General features: G+C 48.8%; 1 protein-coding gene across 1 annotated transcript in view; it reads left to right on the plus strand.

The window, feature by feature from the left end:
* The window catches only part of CDKAL1 (CDK5 regulatory subunit associated protein 1 like 1), a 640,980-nt gene extending 632,049 nt beyond the window's left edge, over positions 1-8,931 (plus strand). Inside the window, exon 15 of the mRNA XM_040967680.1 lies at positions 8,070-8,931. Within this exon, the coding sequence (XP_040823614.1) occupies positions 8,070-8,240 (171 nt within the window). The 3' untranslated portion in view covers positions 8,241-8,931. The remainder of the gene's footprint in view (positions 1-8,069) is intronic.
* The last annotated feature ends 5,181 nt before the right edge of the window (positions 8,932-14,112 follow it).

Below are 14,112 nucleotides of genomic sequence, written 5' to 3' on the forward strand. Positions count from 1 at the left end.
AGGCAGTTCCTTGTTCTTCTAGTATATTCCTCAGGGCAAAATCAGCACACCTTTTTCCTTGTGAGCCATCTTGGATTCTCCCTGTTTCTAGCAGGTCTTGTAGTTTCACGTATGTATTTTTACACTTTTTGTTTAGTTGATTAGGGTGCAAAGGGTCAAGGACTACAAGAAAGTGGGCCAGACCACTATTTTCATTTTTTCTTCCTGCATCTGGGGTAACGGGGAGAAGCCACACCCCGTTTCCCAGCTGCCTCTATCCTGGGATGGAGTACAGCCACCTGACACCATCCCAGGGTCTCTGATGTGGGGCAAGCTCCAGGGGTCCTGGTCAAGAGGTTTTTAATAGTTCAACAGTTCTGAATTACTGATCTCACCACTCAAAGCATCATCTAATCTTCACAGAATCCATGAGTTGACATAGTTTACCTTAGAGTCTGTTTGCCCAGGTATTCACTGCCAACACATGGTTGGGGTAGTTGATCAAGGTGTTCTGTTCTCCATCCTCTGTATACTCCAATTTACTGCCATATCCTTCATGTGCATGTGGATAGGCTGTCCGCTGCTCCATCGAAGCCACTGAGGCAGCCCAGCTCTAACACATGCACTCCACAGTCAGACCATGGAACCTGCAATTCTCTCTGTGCTTGGGATTCTAAATCCAGCAATTCAGTTGTGGGGATTCCCACAGAAACTTTTAGTGAGGTATTCCCAGACCGGATTCTTGTATTTGCCAAGACTGCTTCTGGCCAGTCTGTCACACACACTGGTAGTTGAAATTGCTGGGTTATTTCTGTCTCCAGCCCTGTCTTCTGTGCAAACCAGTGTTTGAGCCCAGCCTGATCCTGCCCTCACGGAAACCAGTGTAAGCTGCAGCCTGGTTGGAGTGACCCGCAATAACCCCCACCAGGCCTGCCGCTTGCTCTGGTTGCCATGCTTGCCAGTATGTACAGCAGACTGGTCCAGTCTGTCCCACATACCATTCAGCGCTCATGTCAGTGGGTACTGAAGCCCATTTCAACCCAAACAGTCCCACTATGCAACCTACACACCTGCTGGTGGGTGCCTCTGTCTAGCCATGCTTGCCCCAGTCCTGGTTCTTATGCTTGCCAATCAGAGTGGCAACCCAAGAGGAAGGTGCCCACTCACTCCTGGAGCTTGCACTCCCCAGGTGGTTCTGCAGTTTAACATGACAGAATTAGTCCTCTGTGCTAGCATCTGCTAATTGATGCTGTGGCAGAGGCCAGCCAACCCACACCCACTCTGGCTTCTGTATGTATCAGTAGGAACAGTCAACCCAGCCTGGCTTTTCCCAGATCCAGCTCATATGCAAATAGGTGTTTGTAGCCCTGCCTGGCCTGGTCTGCTCTGACCCCCATCCCAGCTATCCCACTCTCCAGTGGGAGTGATGGACCAGCAGGGGAGTCCCATGCAGCTCCCCTGCCCAGTTCATCCCCTACCCTCAGGGTCTCACGTGTGCTGGTTGTGCACTGCAGCCAAATCAAGCATGGCCCACCTCACCTTGCCATTTGCCAGAGGGTTCTGTAGCCTGGCCAGGCTCAACTCACACTGGTGGGGGCTACAGCCTAGCCTAGTCCAGCCCAGCCAGCCCCCAGTCCTGTGAACTGGCTTGTGTTGTGGCCCAACCCACACTCCATTCTGGTACTCAGATTCATCAGCAGGTGACATGAACTGACCCACCTGGTTCGCCCCCAACCTGAGCCAAATGTATGCTGGTGAGTACCATTACCTGACCTGGGCTGCTCCTTATCATGGTTCTTATGTTCACCTGCAGGGACTGTGTCTAAACAGAGGAGTTCCCCAAGCTCCTCCATTAGAGCCTCTCCCAGTGCCAGATCTTGTGCATACTGGTGGCTCCCTGGGGCAGCCCTACTTAGTCCCCTTCTTGTCCTAGCAGAGATAGTGGCGTTTCCTGACTGGTCCTCACCCATTCCAGTTTTTACCATTGGGTGTTACAGCACAGCCAAGCCTGACCCACACCCAGACACAGCTCACACATGGTTCACTAGGGGCAGAGACCTAGCCTAGCCTGTCCTACACCCACACTGGTTCTCATGAGCACCAGTGGGTGCTGGAGTGTAGCCCAGTCTGGTGCATGCCAGACTGCACCTGTGCCAAGGAGACTGCAACCATGTCCAGACCTGACAGCAGCCCCTATTCTGGACTCTGCACTCACCCAGTGGGAACCACAACCCAGCCAGGGCATCCCCTTAGCTTCCCAACCAGGCCTTTTCCCAGCCACAGATCTCGCAAAGTGCCAGTGGTTGCTCTGACCCTGCCTGTCCTAGTCCCTCAGCTGTCTTGGCCTTTGCCTTTGGATGCTGCAGCCTGGCCTGACCAGTCCTGCCCCCAGTCCCAACTCTCACTGGCAGGTTCTGGCACCTGGGCTGATTCAGTCTGCTCCCCATCACTAGCTCATGCAGACAGGCAGGTTTGACAGCCTAGCCCAGCATGACCTGTGTTCTATCCTGCATTGCACTTTGCAATGAGCTAAGGTTTACTCAGCTATGCCCAGTCCACCCCCTTTCAAACCAACCTATATCCTTGCCAACGGGATGGAGCTACCTTGCCTGCTATCCAGGTCTGGACCACATGCTCACCAGTGGGAGCTATGACCCCCGTAGGGGAGTTTCCCAAGTCTCCCCACTCAGCTCACTCCCAGACCCAGACCTCACGCATCCCAGTAGGTGCTAGTTAGGCCCTTGCCTGGCATAGCCTGCCCCTTCATCTTGGCTTTGGGTTGGTGAATGTTGTGGCCCAGCCTGCCCCACATCCTGTTTTAGGATGCACATGCGGATGTTGCAGCCTGAACCTCCTAGCCCGTTCTCGGCCCAGTATCTTTGAGTGTTGGCATGCTCCATGATCACACCTATTTTAGTCCATCACCACCCCAACTCGTAAGCTAACCAGTGGGACTTGTATTTCCACAGGGTTGGGCTTACTTATCCCCTGAAAATCTAGCCCCAGACCTGGTTCTCTTACGTGCTGGTTAGTGTCATGGCCCAGCCTAATGTGACGCCACCCTGTTCTGACACCGAGTCAGGCACTGGGATCTAGCCATGCTAGACAGGCCCCCAGCCCTAGCTTTCATGTGGACAGGCTTGTTGTGGCAGTCAGCAATGTTCTGCATTAAGAAGCAGGACTCCCATGTGGGCTGGTGAATCAGTCTGGCCCATACAGACCCTCCAGTCTTTTCCCTCCAAACCACCAGGTCTCAGTCACCCGGTTTACCTGCAGGTACAATGGCCTTGTCACTGGGAGTCCCTCAGGATTCATTCCTCTCTTACCTGTACAATGACCTTATCCATGGATGTCCCTAGGAAGTTATTCCACACCCCCATGAGCCCAGACAAAACAGGCAGCCAACGGACAAAGCCAGGTGCCGCCAGAGCCAAAATGGCACTGGTTGATTTTTTAAGCAGTTGGGCTAGGCTGCACTCCCCCCCCCCCCATCAGCCAAAGCCGATGGAACAGAGGTCCACGTCCGCATGCCCAGCCCAAGTCTCACGTGTTTTTATGAAGGTGAAATTAAGGGGGGTCCTTCTGGAGCAAGGCTGGTCTGATGCGGCTCCATTCTTTCATTTTTTGCTGGTCTTGGGAGGTCTTTATTTCTGCCAACTTTTGGAAGAACTTTTCTGTGTGTTGCATTCTTGAGCAGCAGATTTGTCTGAAAGGTAGACAGTTTTGAAAACCTGAAATATATCATTCTATTTCCTACTGGCCTCTAAGTGGTCTACTGGAAGGAAAATCTGTTCATCTAGTGAGTGCCACCTTAAGTATAACTTGTCAATTTTATCTTACATATTTTAATAATCATTTTGTGTTCCCATTGAGTTTTGCTCCAACACTTCCATGCATTGCAAGGAGGATCTTTTCTGAGCACGTCTACTTGGGGCTGTGGGGACCTTCTATGCTTGAATGTTCACATCCTTTTCAATATTGGGGTTTTTAAGCTATTATTTAAGGGAATGGGTTTTCTATGCTTAGTTAATAGGCTCCCAAAGGTTCCTTTTTTATAGTCTGACAGGTACTTCAAAAAATTCTTAATTCATTCTTTCTTCTACTTCATCTCATCTGTTCTTGAGGTGTTCAACTGTTTTTGGCTTAGTAAGATCTTTGCAAGATTTCTGTTTGGCTCTTAAGGTCTTTTTCTCTTTGTGAAGTTTCTCATGTCATGCATTGGTTTTCCAATCTCTTGGTTTTGCACATCATCCTGCAACTGTCTGACAGCTCTTACAACCATCCCTTTGCGTTCTTCATCAGGCATTTCCTCCATCTCCTTTTACTGTTTTCCTGTGGGGACGTCATACTGCCTTGCTTTTCCATACTTCCTCCATCCACATGTTGATATTTGCACATTGGGTGACCAGTTATTTCTATACATTTTAATGAGTGTTTCAGGGCAAATGGCTTTTTCCTGAAAAGGTATGTGTAGTGTTGGTTGGTTAGACCCTTTCAGCTCTGGTTTCAGCTGGAGGCTGTAACTTAGTCTGCCTGTATTATGTGGCACACCTCCCAACCCTTTCAGAGTTGCATGGATCTCAGTAGTGCCCCGTGGCCCCACGTTAGCAGGAGCAGCACTGGGATCGTAGTCATGCCAACCCCGAGTTTCTGTGGAATGTACCTGTTCATCCCAAGGAAGCCTAGCTCTCTTGAGACTGTGGCAGATGTCATGAGAATGCCCGCAGCCAGCTGTCTAGTTTGCAGTGCCCCCAGCACAAGATTGGGCCAAGGATCACACTGCTAGGGTACAGCTGCATCCCAGGGTCATTAAGTCACAGCTGATAGTGACCAGGGTATGAGTCTAGTTACCCAGTGCCACAGTAATCCAGATGGTACCAAGGCAGGTACCAGAGGCTCTAGCCAGAGATGCTGGCATGGAGCAGAGATGGTTGGGATCTGCTGATTGTTTCGCCAACCCACACTGAATTCTAAGGATGGGTGGTGAACATTGTATTGCTTAACTAGACAGACACTAAGTTGGGCTACACGTACTGACTTGCAGCCACAGGGCTCTGCACAGTGTATCATATCTGTACCAGATCCTTGCAAGAAGATATGGTCGTACAGGTAAAGACACCCATCCTAGGAATCGAGGCACTGGTCTTTAGGAGGTTGTTTGCAAATACTGGCCTGGCGATAGGGACCTCTGGGTTCCCTGTGGCTCTGGATCTCATTGCTGCAGCAGTGGCAATGAACCACAGGCAAACTCTGATCTCAGTTTCCTGCCCTACTCCCTTGTAGTTCAAGTCCTGCTCATTGAGTGAGGTTTGGGAAATGGTGGCAGCACCTTTAAGCCACCCTGGCTAGGACCTGGGCTGTTCACCTATCTGAGTCACGAGGCACCATGCAGTCTCAGGAGTGCACACCCAGGCCCTATGCAATTAGCAGTGACACACACCAAAGTGAATCTGTCCCACCATGTCGTAGGCCGCTGTGTGATGTCAGGCAGATCCACAGGCTTTGTTACCACTAGCCTGGGAGAGTGGCCCTTTGGCCCTGTGTGGTGCTGGGTCTCACCCAGGCAAGCTTGCCGTTCAGCTTCAAGGCAGAAGCCTAAGCTCATTTCCCATGGAACTCCCCTGAGGCTTAGTCTGGTATCAAACTGGGGAAGGTGTGGGCCTTTGGTTATCTGGCTAAGAAGGACCCAAACACTACAGGTACTGGCCTGGCACGAGTGGTAGTGGGGCCTCATCTAGGTTGCATGATAAACAGCCTGGTACTGAGCTTAGTTCTCTCTCACTGCCACCCCATTCCAACAGAAAGCAAGGCATCTTTCTCCAGGCCGTGGAAGAAAAGAGGGCAGAAAGAAAGCTATCTCTAAGTGAGTCTTCTATTGGTATATTAAAAGCAGACACACTAGCCTCTCACCCGGCTCCCTTACCTCTTGTTAATTTTTGAATCATGGTCCAACTCACGATCCTTTCAAGAGGATCACCTTGTGCCACCATCTTTCTCCACCCGTATGCCGCCCTTGCAGCCTTGGAGCTATTTGTAATCCAAATGGAAGGTCACCAATAGGTTTCCAACCTCAGAACACCATGCGGAAAGCCAGTCTTGCGAGGGAATGCCTCCCAGGGGCTGGAGCAGCTTCGGCTGCACCATCATCGGTCCCTGTGAACATAACCATCAGCTCCTCCTGCTGTGGGCATGGCTGCTCCATTCTGTGCAGCTGTGTGTCAGTCTGGGCAGGACCCAGAGTTCAAGGAAAACCACAGAGTAAGGGCCCAACTACCTGGGAGCAGGGATATAAATGATGGTTTGACTTTCATTAGGCTTGCAAGATTTATCCTAGAGGCCGGCAGCTTTATTAACTTTGCAATTAGTCTCCTACAGTCCAAGCCAGACTCCTTCCTCATCCATCATGTGTAAATATTAGCCTGTGGAAATCGCACTGTGGAAGTTACAGAGAATAGGAATGAAGAAATGAAAGTATCTCTCACTATCCACTCATGTATTCACATCCTGTCCGTTCTGTGTCCACAACAACCGTTTCCTTTTCTATCCCTTCTGCCACAGTTGCAACATAGGCCCTGGTGATCTGCTCCATGGTCGATGCCCCACCTCCCTCATTACCCCCCACATCCCTGCACAGGCACCATCTAGCACACATGGTGACCCCAAAGAAGCCAAATTCACCAACAGCTATCGGAGAGCATATGCTGGTAAAAATGAACCCAGAAAATGGTTCTTGGCTGCATTCTGTGCTACACTGACTTCCTGGTTCCTCCGTGGCGCCCTCTGTGTCCTGCCTCCAGCTTGTCCCTCCTCACTTGTCCTCCCAGCATTTCTCATCTACCTCTTTACCACGCCCACTTCTCAGTGTTGGGGGGGCAGCACTGCTCCTGGAACAGCACCTTGTAGGGGAAGGAATCTCCCCTCACAAACTCGCTTTGAAACAAAAAAAGCTCTCAAATGGCACGTGCTCCCTACCTGCTCTTCCTTGGTCTCGGTCCCAGCTACTCACACCATCTCCAAAATCATTTCAGCGCTTTTTCCATGCCTGATGCACCTAGAAAAATAGGACATGTTCAGAACCAGAAATCCACAAAGTATAGAGTTCAGAGCCCGGCACAGTGGCCAAGCAGCTAAAGTCCTCGCATTGAACGCACTGGGATCCTATATGGACACTGGTTCTAATCCCGGCGGCTCCTCTTCCCATCCAGCTCCCTGCCTGTTGCCTGGGAAAGCACTCAAGCACAGCCTAAAGCCTTGGGACCCTGCACCCATGTGGGAGACCCGGAGGAAGTTCCTGGCTCCCTCACTGTTGCAGTCACTTGGGAAATGAAATCATTGGACGGAAGATCTTCCTCTCTGTGTTTCTTCTCTATGTATCTTGACTTTGCAATAAAATAAATCTTAAAAAAAATTCAGCTTAAATCAAGCTTTATTGAGAGCACTCCCAGGCAAGGTTCACCAGGAAATGTGAGGGATTGTTTTATCGGGGGGCAATAGAGGTGGGGTTAGGGGACAAAGGGGTGTGCCTTCAACTTTGGTGGTTCCCTATGTCACTGCTGGACTGCTGGCCCAGGAGGAAGCTGCCTTCTCCTGGGGAGGCCTTCTCAGCCTCCACGTAGGCCCCCTCACCCACCCCGGTTGGGCCTTATGGGATTTACCTGGCACAGTGGGGTGTCAGGGACTGCTTGTCACCCAGACCCTGCAGCAGAGCAGCTGGCGGTCCTAAGGAAGGTGTTTGCTACATATAATGGCTCTCCCATCCTTTTTTTTACCCTCATTCTTTGAGTCTGGTTGCAGCCCTAGAACATTCTGGTGGGACAATCCAAGTCACGAAGTCTACCTTTCATCTGTCTGCCCTTGGTTCACTGTAGGTATACCGTTTCTCCTCCTGTAGTCTTGCCTTAGGAAAATGAAGTGGCTTTGTCCCATCAAGGAAAGCAGTCATGACTTATTCCTACCCACCTTGGGCCACCTGGTCTACAGTGAGAGTTCAAAGGCATGCGTGTTGCAGTGGGGAGTCTGCTCACTGCTGGACCTCACAGCAGGGTAAGGTCAAGTCCTCAAGTCACCTTCTCTCTTGTTTGTCTCCTTAGGAATCCACCAGCAAGCTCGGCACTCACCACAGTTCCACATCCCGCAGCGCAGCAAGTTCCAGAAAGACGCAGCAGACCCCAAGGCTGCACGAGGACTGCGCCCTGAGGGTCGCGGTGGGCCTCGCGCTGCTGGCGTTTCTCGTGGCTTCTTTAGTCAGGGTCTGTAATTAGAACACAACCAAACCAAGTCTCCATGAAGGAATTCTAATTAAATCCTCAGTGACCAGGAAGGCCACCACATCAGTTCTCCAAAGGGCAGTGATCTGTGCGGGCCCAGCTGCCTCCTCCTCGACACACTTCTTAATGAGGCTCACCCTGTCTCTCACGGAGTGGGGCCCCTTGGTTATTTGACCTGAAACCTAATCCCAACTGCCACAGCATATTTTTCAAATTAAACTCCTTTTGGTTTATTTTTAGCAAGCAATGCAAGTGGTGGCATTAAAAAAGAAAAAGTTGCAGTCAGAGCCTAATGGTACAGTGACCAAGATCATCTGTTCCCTAGGAAGAATTTTTAACTTTAATAAACATTTTTACATACGCCTTCCCCTTCATGCATTGTTTAAAGTCTTAATGCTACAGACCTCTTTTTCATAGCAGATGTATGCCCAAAAAGCTTATATTGAAGCCTGTTTTTGGAAGGCACCGGAAAAGGCCACCAATTAAAGGACTCTGCTCAACACTCTGTAAGATTTGAACCATCACCTATTGTCTGCAGCACCCACCGACTCCCACAAACGGCATCTGTCAGAAACAGGCTGTAACCCATTTTCTAATGCCTTCTTTCTACATGACACCATTGAATTAAGCAAGTCCACTTGCAGTGGAAAAAAAAATTGGTGCAATAAAGAAATGCAACGCTTGTCAAATTTTAAGTTACTTGGATTTTCAGGCAAAAGAAAGTCAGGTATCTGGTAGAGATTAGGATTTTACACCCATTAACACTTGCATGTCTGTTATGGAACCTGCATATTAAAATTTAAATATGCCTTTGGTTGGAGAATTTAAACTTATATACTCACATATATATGTTTTTAATATTTTTATTTCTAGGTGTTAGTACTTTTCTCTTGAACCCATTATGTGTTGTAAAGAGAACTCACATTTACAATCCAAGATGAGTCCAGTATCCACTTGGGAGCCCCCTCACTTCTCTGGGGGAGTCTGGAGGCTGGCAGAGGCTGTTTCCAGTTGTGAGCTGTCCACAGTTTGTGACCAGATGGGTGAATAAAAGTGGTACTCTTCTAGCAAACACCCAGGGGAGAGAAACACCGTGTTAAAGCCTTGTGTTACCTATGCGGCACCCAAGAACCCTAGCCCCACACCCGGCAGGACACACAGGGTTTTGCTTTCTTTTGCTCCTGCTGTCCCCATTCTTCCCCTCCCATTTGATTTGACAGTCACACTGTGGCCAGCTCACGCCTGGCCAGGGGTCCTCAAGCATTATTCCGGCTGTGTAGGCCATGCCAGGATGGCCACTTGCACAGATGGCCACTTGCCCTTGTCAGGGTGTAATCCCTTGTCCCTTCGGTCCAGACAGGGACCAGAGCCACAGCCATGCAGCACAGCCTGGAACACACGCGATTTCAGCCACTGTTTTTGTGACCCAGGGTGTAACACAAGTCTGGAAGCCCAGCTGTTGCTCTCCTGTTACCTCCAGCGACAGGAAGGGAGGTAGCAATGTAGACACCTACCAGTGGCATTCTGCAGAGGACCAAGCCCAGGGCTGAGCCTGCATTCTCACCCTCTGAAGGCAGGCATGCCCACAGGGCTGGTGTAAATATAAATGTATGGGGTACACGTTCCTGTGTAGCAGAGCTCCCCCTGTGCTTGTCCCACCACTGTGAAGGATCCTCAACAAAGCCCCCAGCAGCATGTCCCAAGACGCACGAGTGAACAGGCATTGTGCTTGTGTTGTGTGAAATAACTGGACTTTGGGGTTGTGCCGTGGTGTGGCCTGACTCCCATCATGGTAGGATACTTTACCTGCAGGTTGAAAACGCAGCTGTATGTTTTGTTTTCCCTTAGTAACACCTATTTTTTTTTTCTCACGTGTGCCCCCGCCACCTGTATACGAAACAGAAACCAGGAAGAAATCTTGTCTGTGGTCTGGACAATTTCCTCAACTCCTTATTAGAGTAAAATATCGTTATGAAAATGTACAGAATTGCAGACATATTGCAGCCCGCTCTGGGTGGCTCCTCACACCTGCTCCCAGCTACTTCCTTGAAATACAACCACTATTTATCGTTAACACTGTAAGCTTGGTTTTCCTCCTGATCAGTTTTATACAAATGCAATCACACAGCATCATTTCTGAATCTGCCTCTAACTCCACACAGAGAGGCATCCAGTCGCTGTGAGCTTCATGCTCATTGCTTAGTAGTAATCCACTGGATGACTATACCGTGTTGTATCCTTTCACAATTTGTTCCCAGTTTGGTTGCTATTAGGAAAACACTGCTAGAAGCATGTTTTGCCACACGTTGTGAATTTTGGCCTAGGAGTAGAATTGCTGGGTCAAAGCAATTCAGCTTCAGTGGGCACAGCCACTTTTCTGTAATCATTGCACCAGTTTGCATGCCTGCCAGCAGTGGACTTAAACTAAGTTTTTTCCTTTGAACCTTTGATATTTTTCTACAGACCTTGTCTGTTCCTTTCTTCCATGGCACAGTTCCAAATATTTTTAAAAGACCGATTTTTATTGGAAGGGCAGATTTACAGAGAGAAGGAGAGACAAAGATCTTCCACCTACTTGTTCACTCCCCAGATGGCCACAACGGTCAAACCTTAGTCAACCAACCCAAAGCTAAGAGCTTCCTCCGAGTCTCCCATGCAGGTGCAGGGTCCCAAGGCTTTGGGCCATCCTCTGCTACTGTTTCAGGCTATAAGCAGGGAACTGGATGGGAAATACAGCAGCTCAGACATATACTGGTGCCCATATACAATCCCAGCACTTGGAGGTAGAGGATTAGCCAGTTGAACCATTGCACTGGGTCCTGCAGTTCCATTTTCATGAGAATATTGAAAACCGTAAGCTGTCTGTCCTTTACATATGCTAGATATGTGCTTTGTACAGTTGTTAAAATTGTTCTGAAGAAATGAGATAGGCATTACTGTCATTTTACTAAAAAAAAAAACATTCAAAGCCAACAAATGAAGCAATTTCTGAAAACACAGACCAGCTAAATTATAGGGGCAGGACTTGGACACAGCTTGATTCCAAAGCTTGCATTCATGTGCTAAGAATATTCCTACTCCTTTGTCTCACATTTGACCTCAATTTGCGTTGCACCAACTGATACAAGGTACGTCCAAAAGTTCATGGGGAAAAAAATGGAGTTAAGTAAACTGTAGGGGAGGAGTAAGATGAAAGTTGAGTCAGATATTCCAGCAGTCATGAGCACACCCAGCCACCAATGTGAACAGCTACGAATGAGCAATTCACCATCCCAAGAGCTAAGGAAGCCAAGGGGAAGCCCAGAATTCTGATTTTGACTTAAGATATACTAACAAGGACTGGAAGGAAACATGCCTGTGTCAGCCTTTAGAGACCCTTTGCTTCATACTAGGGGAAGGAAGATGGAATTACATCCAGGTCTTAACCGTGAAATCCAGGACTTGGTAGGATCCCATGGTCCCTGCCCCCAAGCCAGTACTTGCACACTAAACCCTGGGACTCTCCACAGTCAGGTGACTAAATGATTGAGCCCACCACCCCAACCCCAGCTTCTGGCAGGTATTTGGACTCTTGAAGCTCAATGCCAGTCCCGCTGTAGTGAGCCCTAATATAAGAGCCCCATGGCCCCTGCTCCCCAGACTCACACAGACCAAGACGTAGCATCAGAAGGAGACCTGTGCCATGCCAGGGCAAAGTGGTTTAGCCCATGTCATCTGGAGACTTGTACAAGCCCAGCACCCATCCACAAAGCAGCAGAGAGTCCACTGGACTGCTCGATGCAGGGGCAGCTCTGCTTATTGTCAGTCTTGGGGGTCATGTGGGTCCCTTCATCAGCCCTCCCCCAATCCTGGGCAAACAGCAAGGAGTGAGACTCCAGACCCAAGGAGAAGGGCACCAAAGGGAGCACAAGACCTCATCTTAGAATCAGTGCCAGGTCAGTGCCTTGTCCTAGGACATTGCCAGTGGATGGAGCCCCTGAACTTTGCCCCAGATGGAGACCTGTGACCTTAGACAAGAAAACATTCCAGTCATGATGACCTGTGGTTGAGTACAGTGACCTCAGTAGGAGGAGGCCCATGATAATATGGGCTGTGATCTACTGCATGCTGCTAATGTTCTGGCATGCTGTAGGCTGTGGGTACTTAGCAGCATTGCAATGTTGGCCACTATAGGACTGCTTTACTCAGTCCTATCCGAGCCCCAGACAGCACAACACAGAATGCTTGGGGGAAGAAGTGGCATTAAAACAGAAAATTCTAACACTTGTGTAGTGATTAGCTATGCACCTGCCCCAAACTTCAGCCTGATGCTACTTTCCACCCCCAAGGGCTGTGCCCACTCTCCTGGAAGTTTGGACCTGTGTCATTATGCATGCAGTATCCATGGACTGAGAGCCAACAGCCCCAATGGCCGCCCCCTTCCTGGCTCCTGCTGAGACCCATGCCAGAACTGAGAGGTGCATCCCACTTCAGCTGCCATCCATTTTAATGGAAGACAAGGCTAGGGAGAATGCACCTCACCATCCAGTAAGAACCAAAATATGAAGTGCACACTCAAAGTCACCAATTCAGAATAAAGTCTTCCACCAGGAGTGGCAGCCTACAAAAGTTGCAGAAACACTGCCAGAATACAAATACCAGCACAGGAACTCAGGAAGCACAGTTAAAAGCAGAGCAGTTCGATGTTGCCAAAAGAACCCAGTGATTTTTGACTAATGGACTCCAAACAAAAGCTGACTGAAATGCCTTAAGAATTCGAAAGAACTATCAGAATCCTGAAGGAGTACCGTCAACCAGGCTAGCAAAAATATACACTGGAGAAAAAATGGCCTCTCAGAAAACCGGAAGTTGATATGCAGAACGTTAAGCTTCATTTTTACCTCTCATATGAAAGTCAACCCTAGGTGGGTCGAAGAACTAAATACAAGGCCTGATTCTCTAATTATGATGTATCAGTGTAGATTTGTTTTGTAAGACCACCACAATGCAGGTAACGAAGCCAAACTAGATAAATGAGATAATAACCTAATTAAGAAGCTACTGCACACAGAGCCAAGTCAAGAGACAGCTGATAGAAAAGGGAAAAATACTTGCATACTATGCTTCTTACAAAGGATTAATATCCAGAAAATGTAAGGAACTCAAAGACTCAAGACAACAAGTGAAAGTTAATAAGTGGAGGGTGGGGTGGGAGGGGAACTGTGGAATAGTATGGTACCAACAGCCTGTATGGTTAATGTCCCAGCTGCTCCACTTCCCTTCCAGCTCCCTGCTTATGGCCTGGGAAGGCAGCATCAACCCTAACCCTCCAGGAGACCCAGAAGAATCTCCTAGCAGCTCCTGGCTTCAGATGAGCTCAGCTCTAGCACTGTGACCATCTGGTGAGTCAGTCAGCAGATAGTAGAGACGGAGAAAGATCTTCCATCTGTAATTATGCCTTACAAGTAAAAAAAAATTTAATGAGTAGGCAAGAACAGCAGCAATAACAAAATCCGATGAAAAATGAGCAACTGATCTAAATAGGCATTTCTTAAAAGAAAAGCAAATGTAGAAAACAATTCCCAATATCAGGGAGATAAGGTGTCAGCCATTTAGAATGGCAGTTACCAAAAAGACAAAAAAATAAGTACTGGCAAGGATCTAGAAAACCCGTATGTTCTATTTGAAGGGATGTGGGAATGTAGCAATTATGACAGAAGTACAGAGGTTCTTCAAAAAAGTTAAATAGGAGACAGCATTTTGGCATGGTGGGTAAAGCACCTTCCTGGGACACCAGCATCCCAGATCTCTCTCCTGGGACACCGTCTCTCCTGGCGGCTGCACGTCCAGTCCAGCTCCTGCAAGTGGCCTGTTACCTACATGGGGG

Source organism: Ochotona curzoniae, unplaced genomic scaffold (genome assembly GCF_017591425.1).
Source record: "Ochotona curzoniae isolate NIBS_2020 unplaced genomic scaffold, NIBS_Ocur_1.0 scaffold_461, whole genome shotgun sequence".
In the NCBI taxonomy this organism is placed as follows: Eukaryota; Metazoa; Chordata; class Mammalia; order Lagomorpha; family Ochotonidae; genus Ochotona; species Ochotona curzoniae.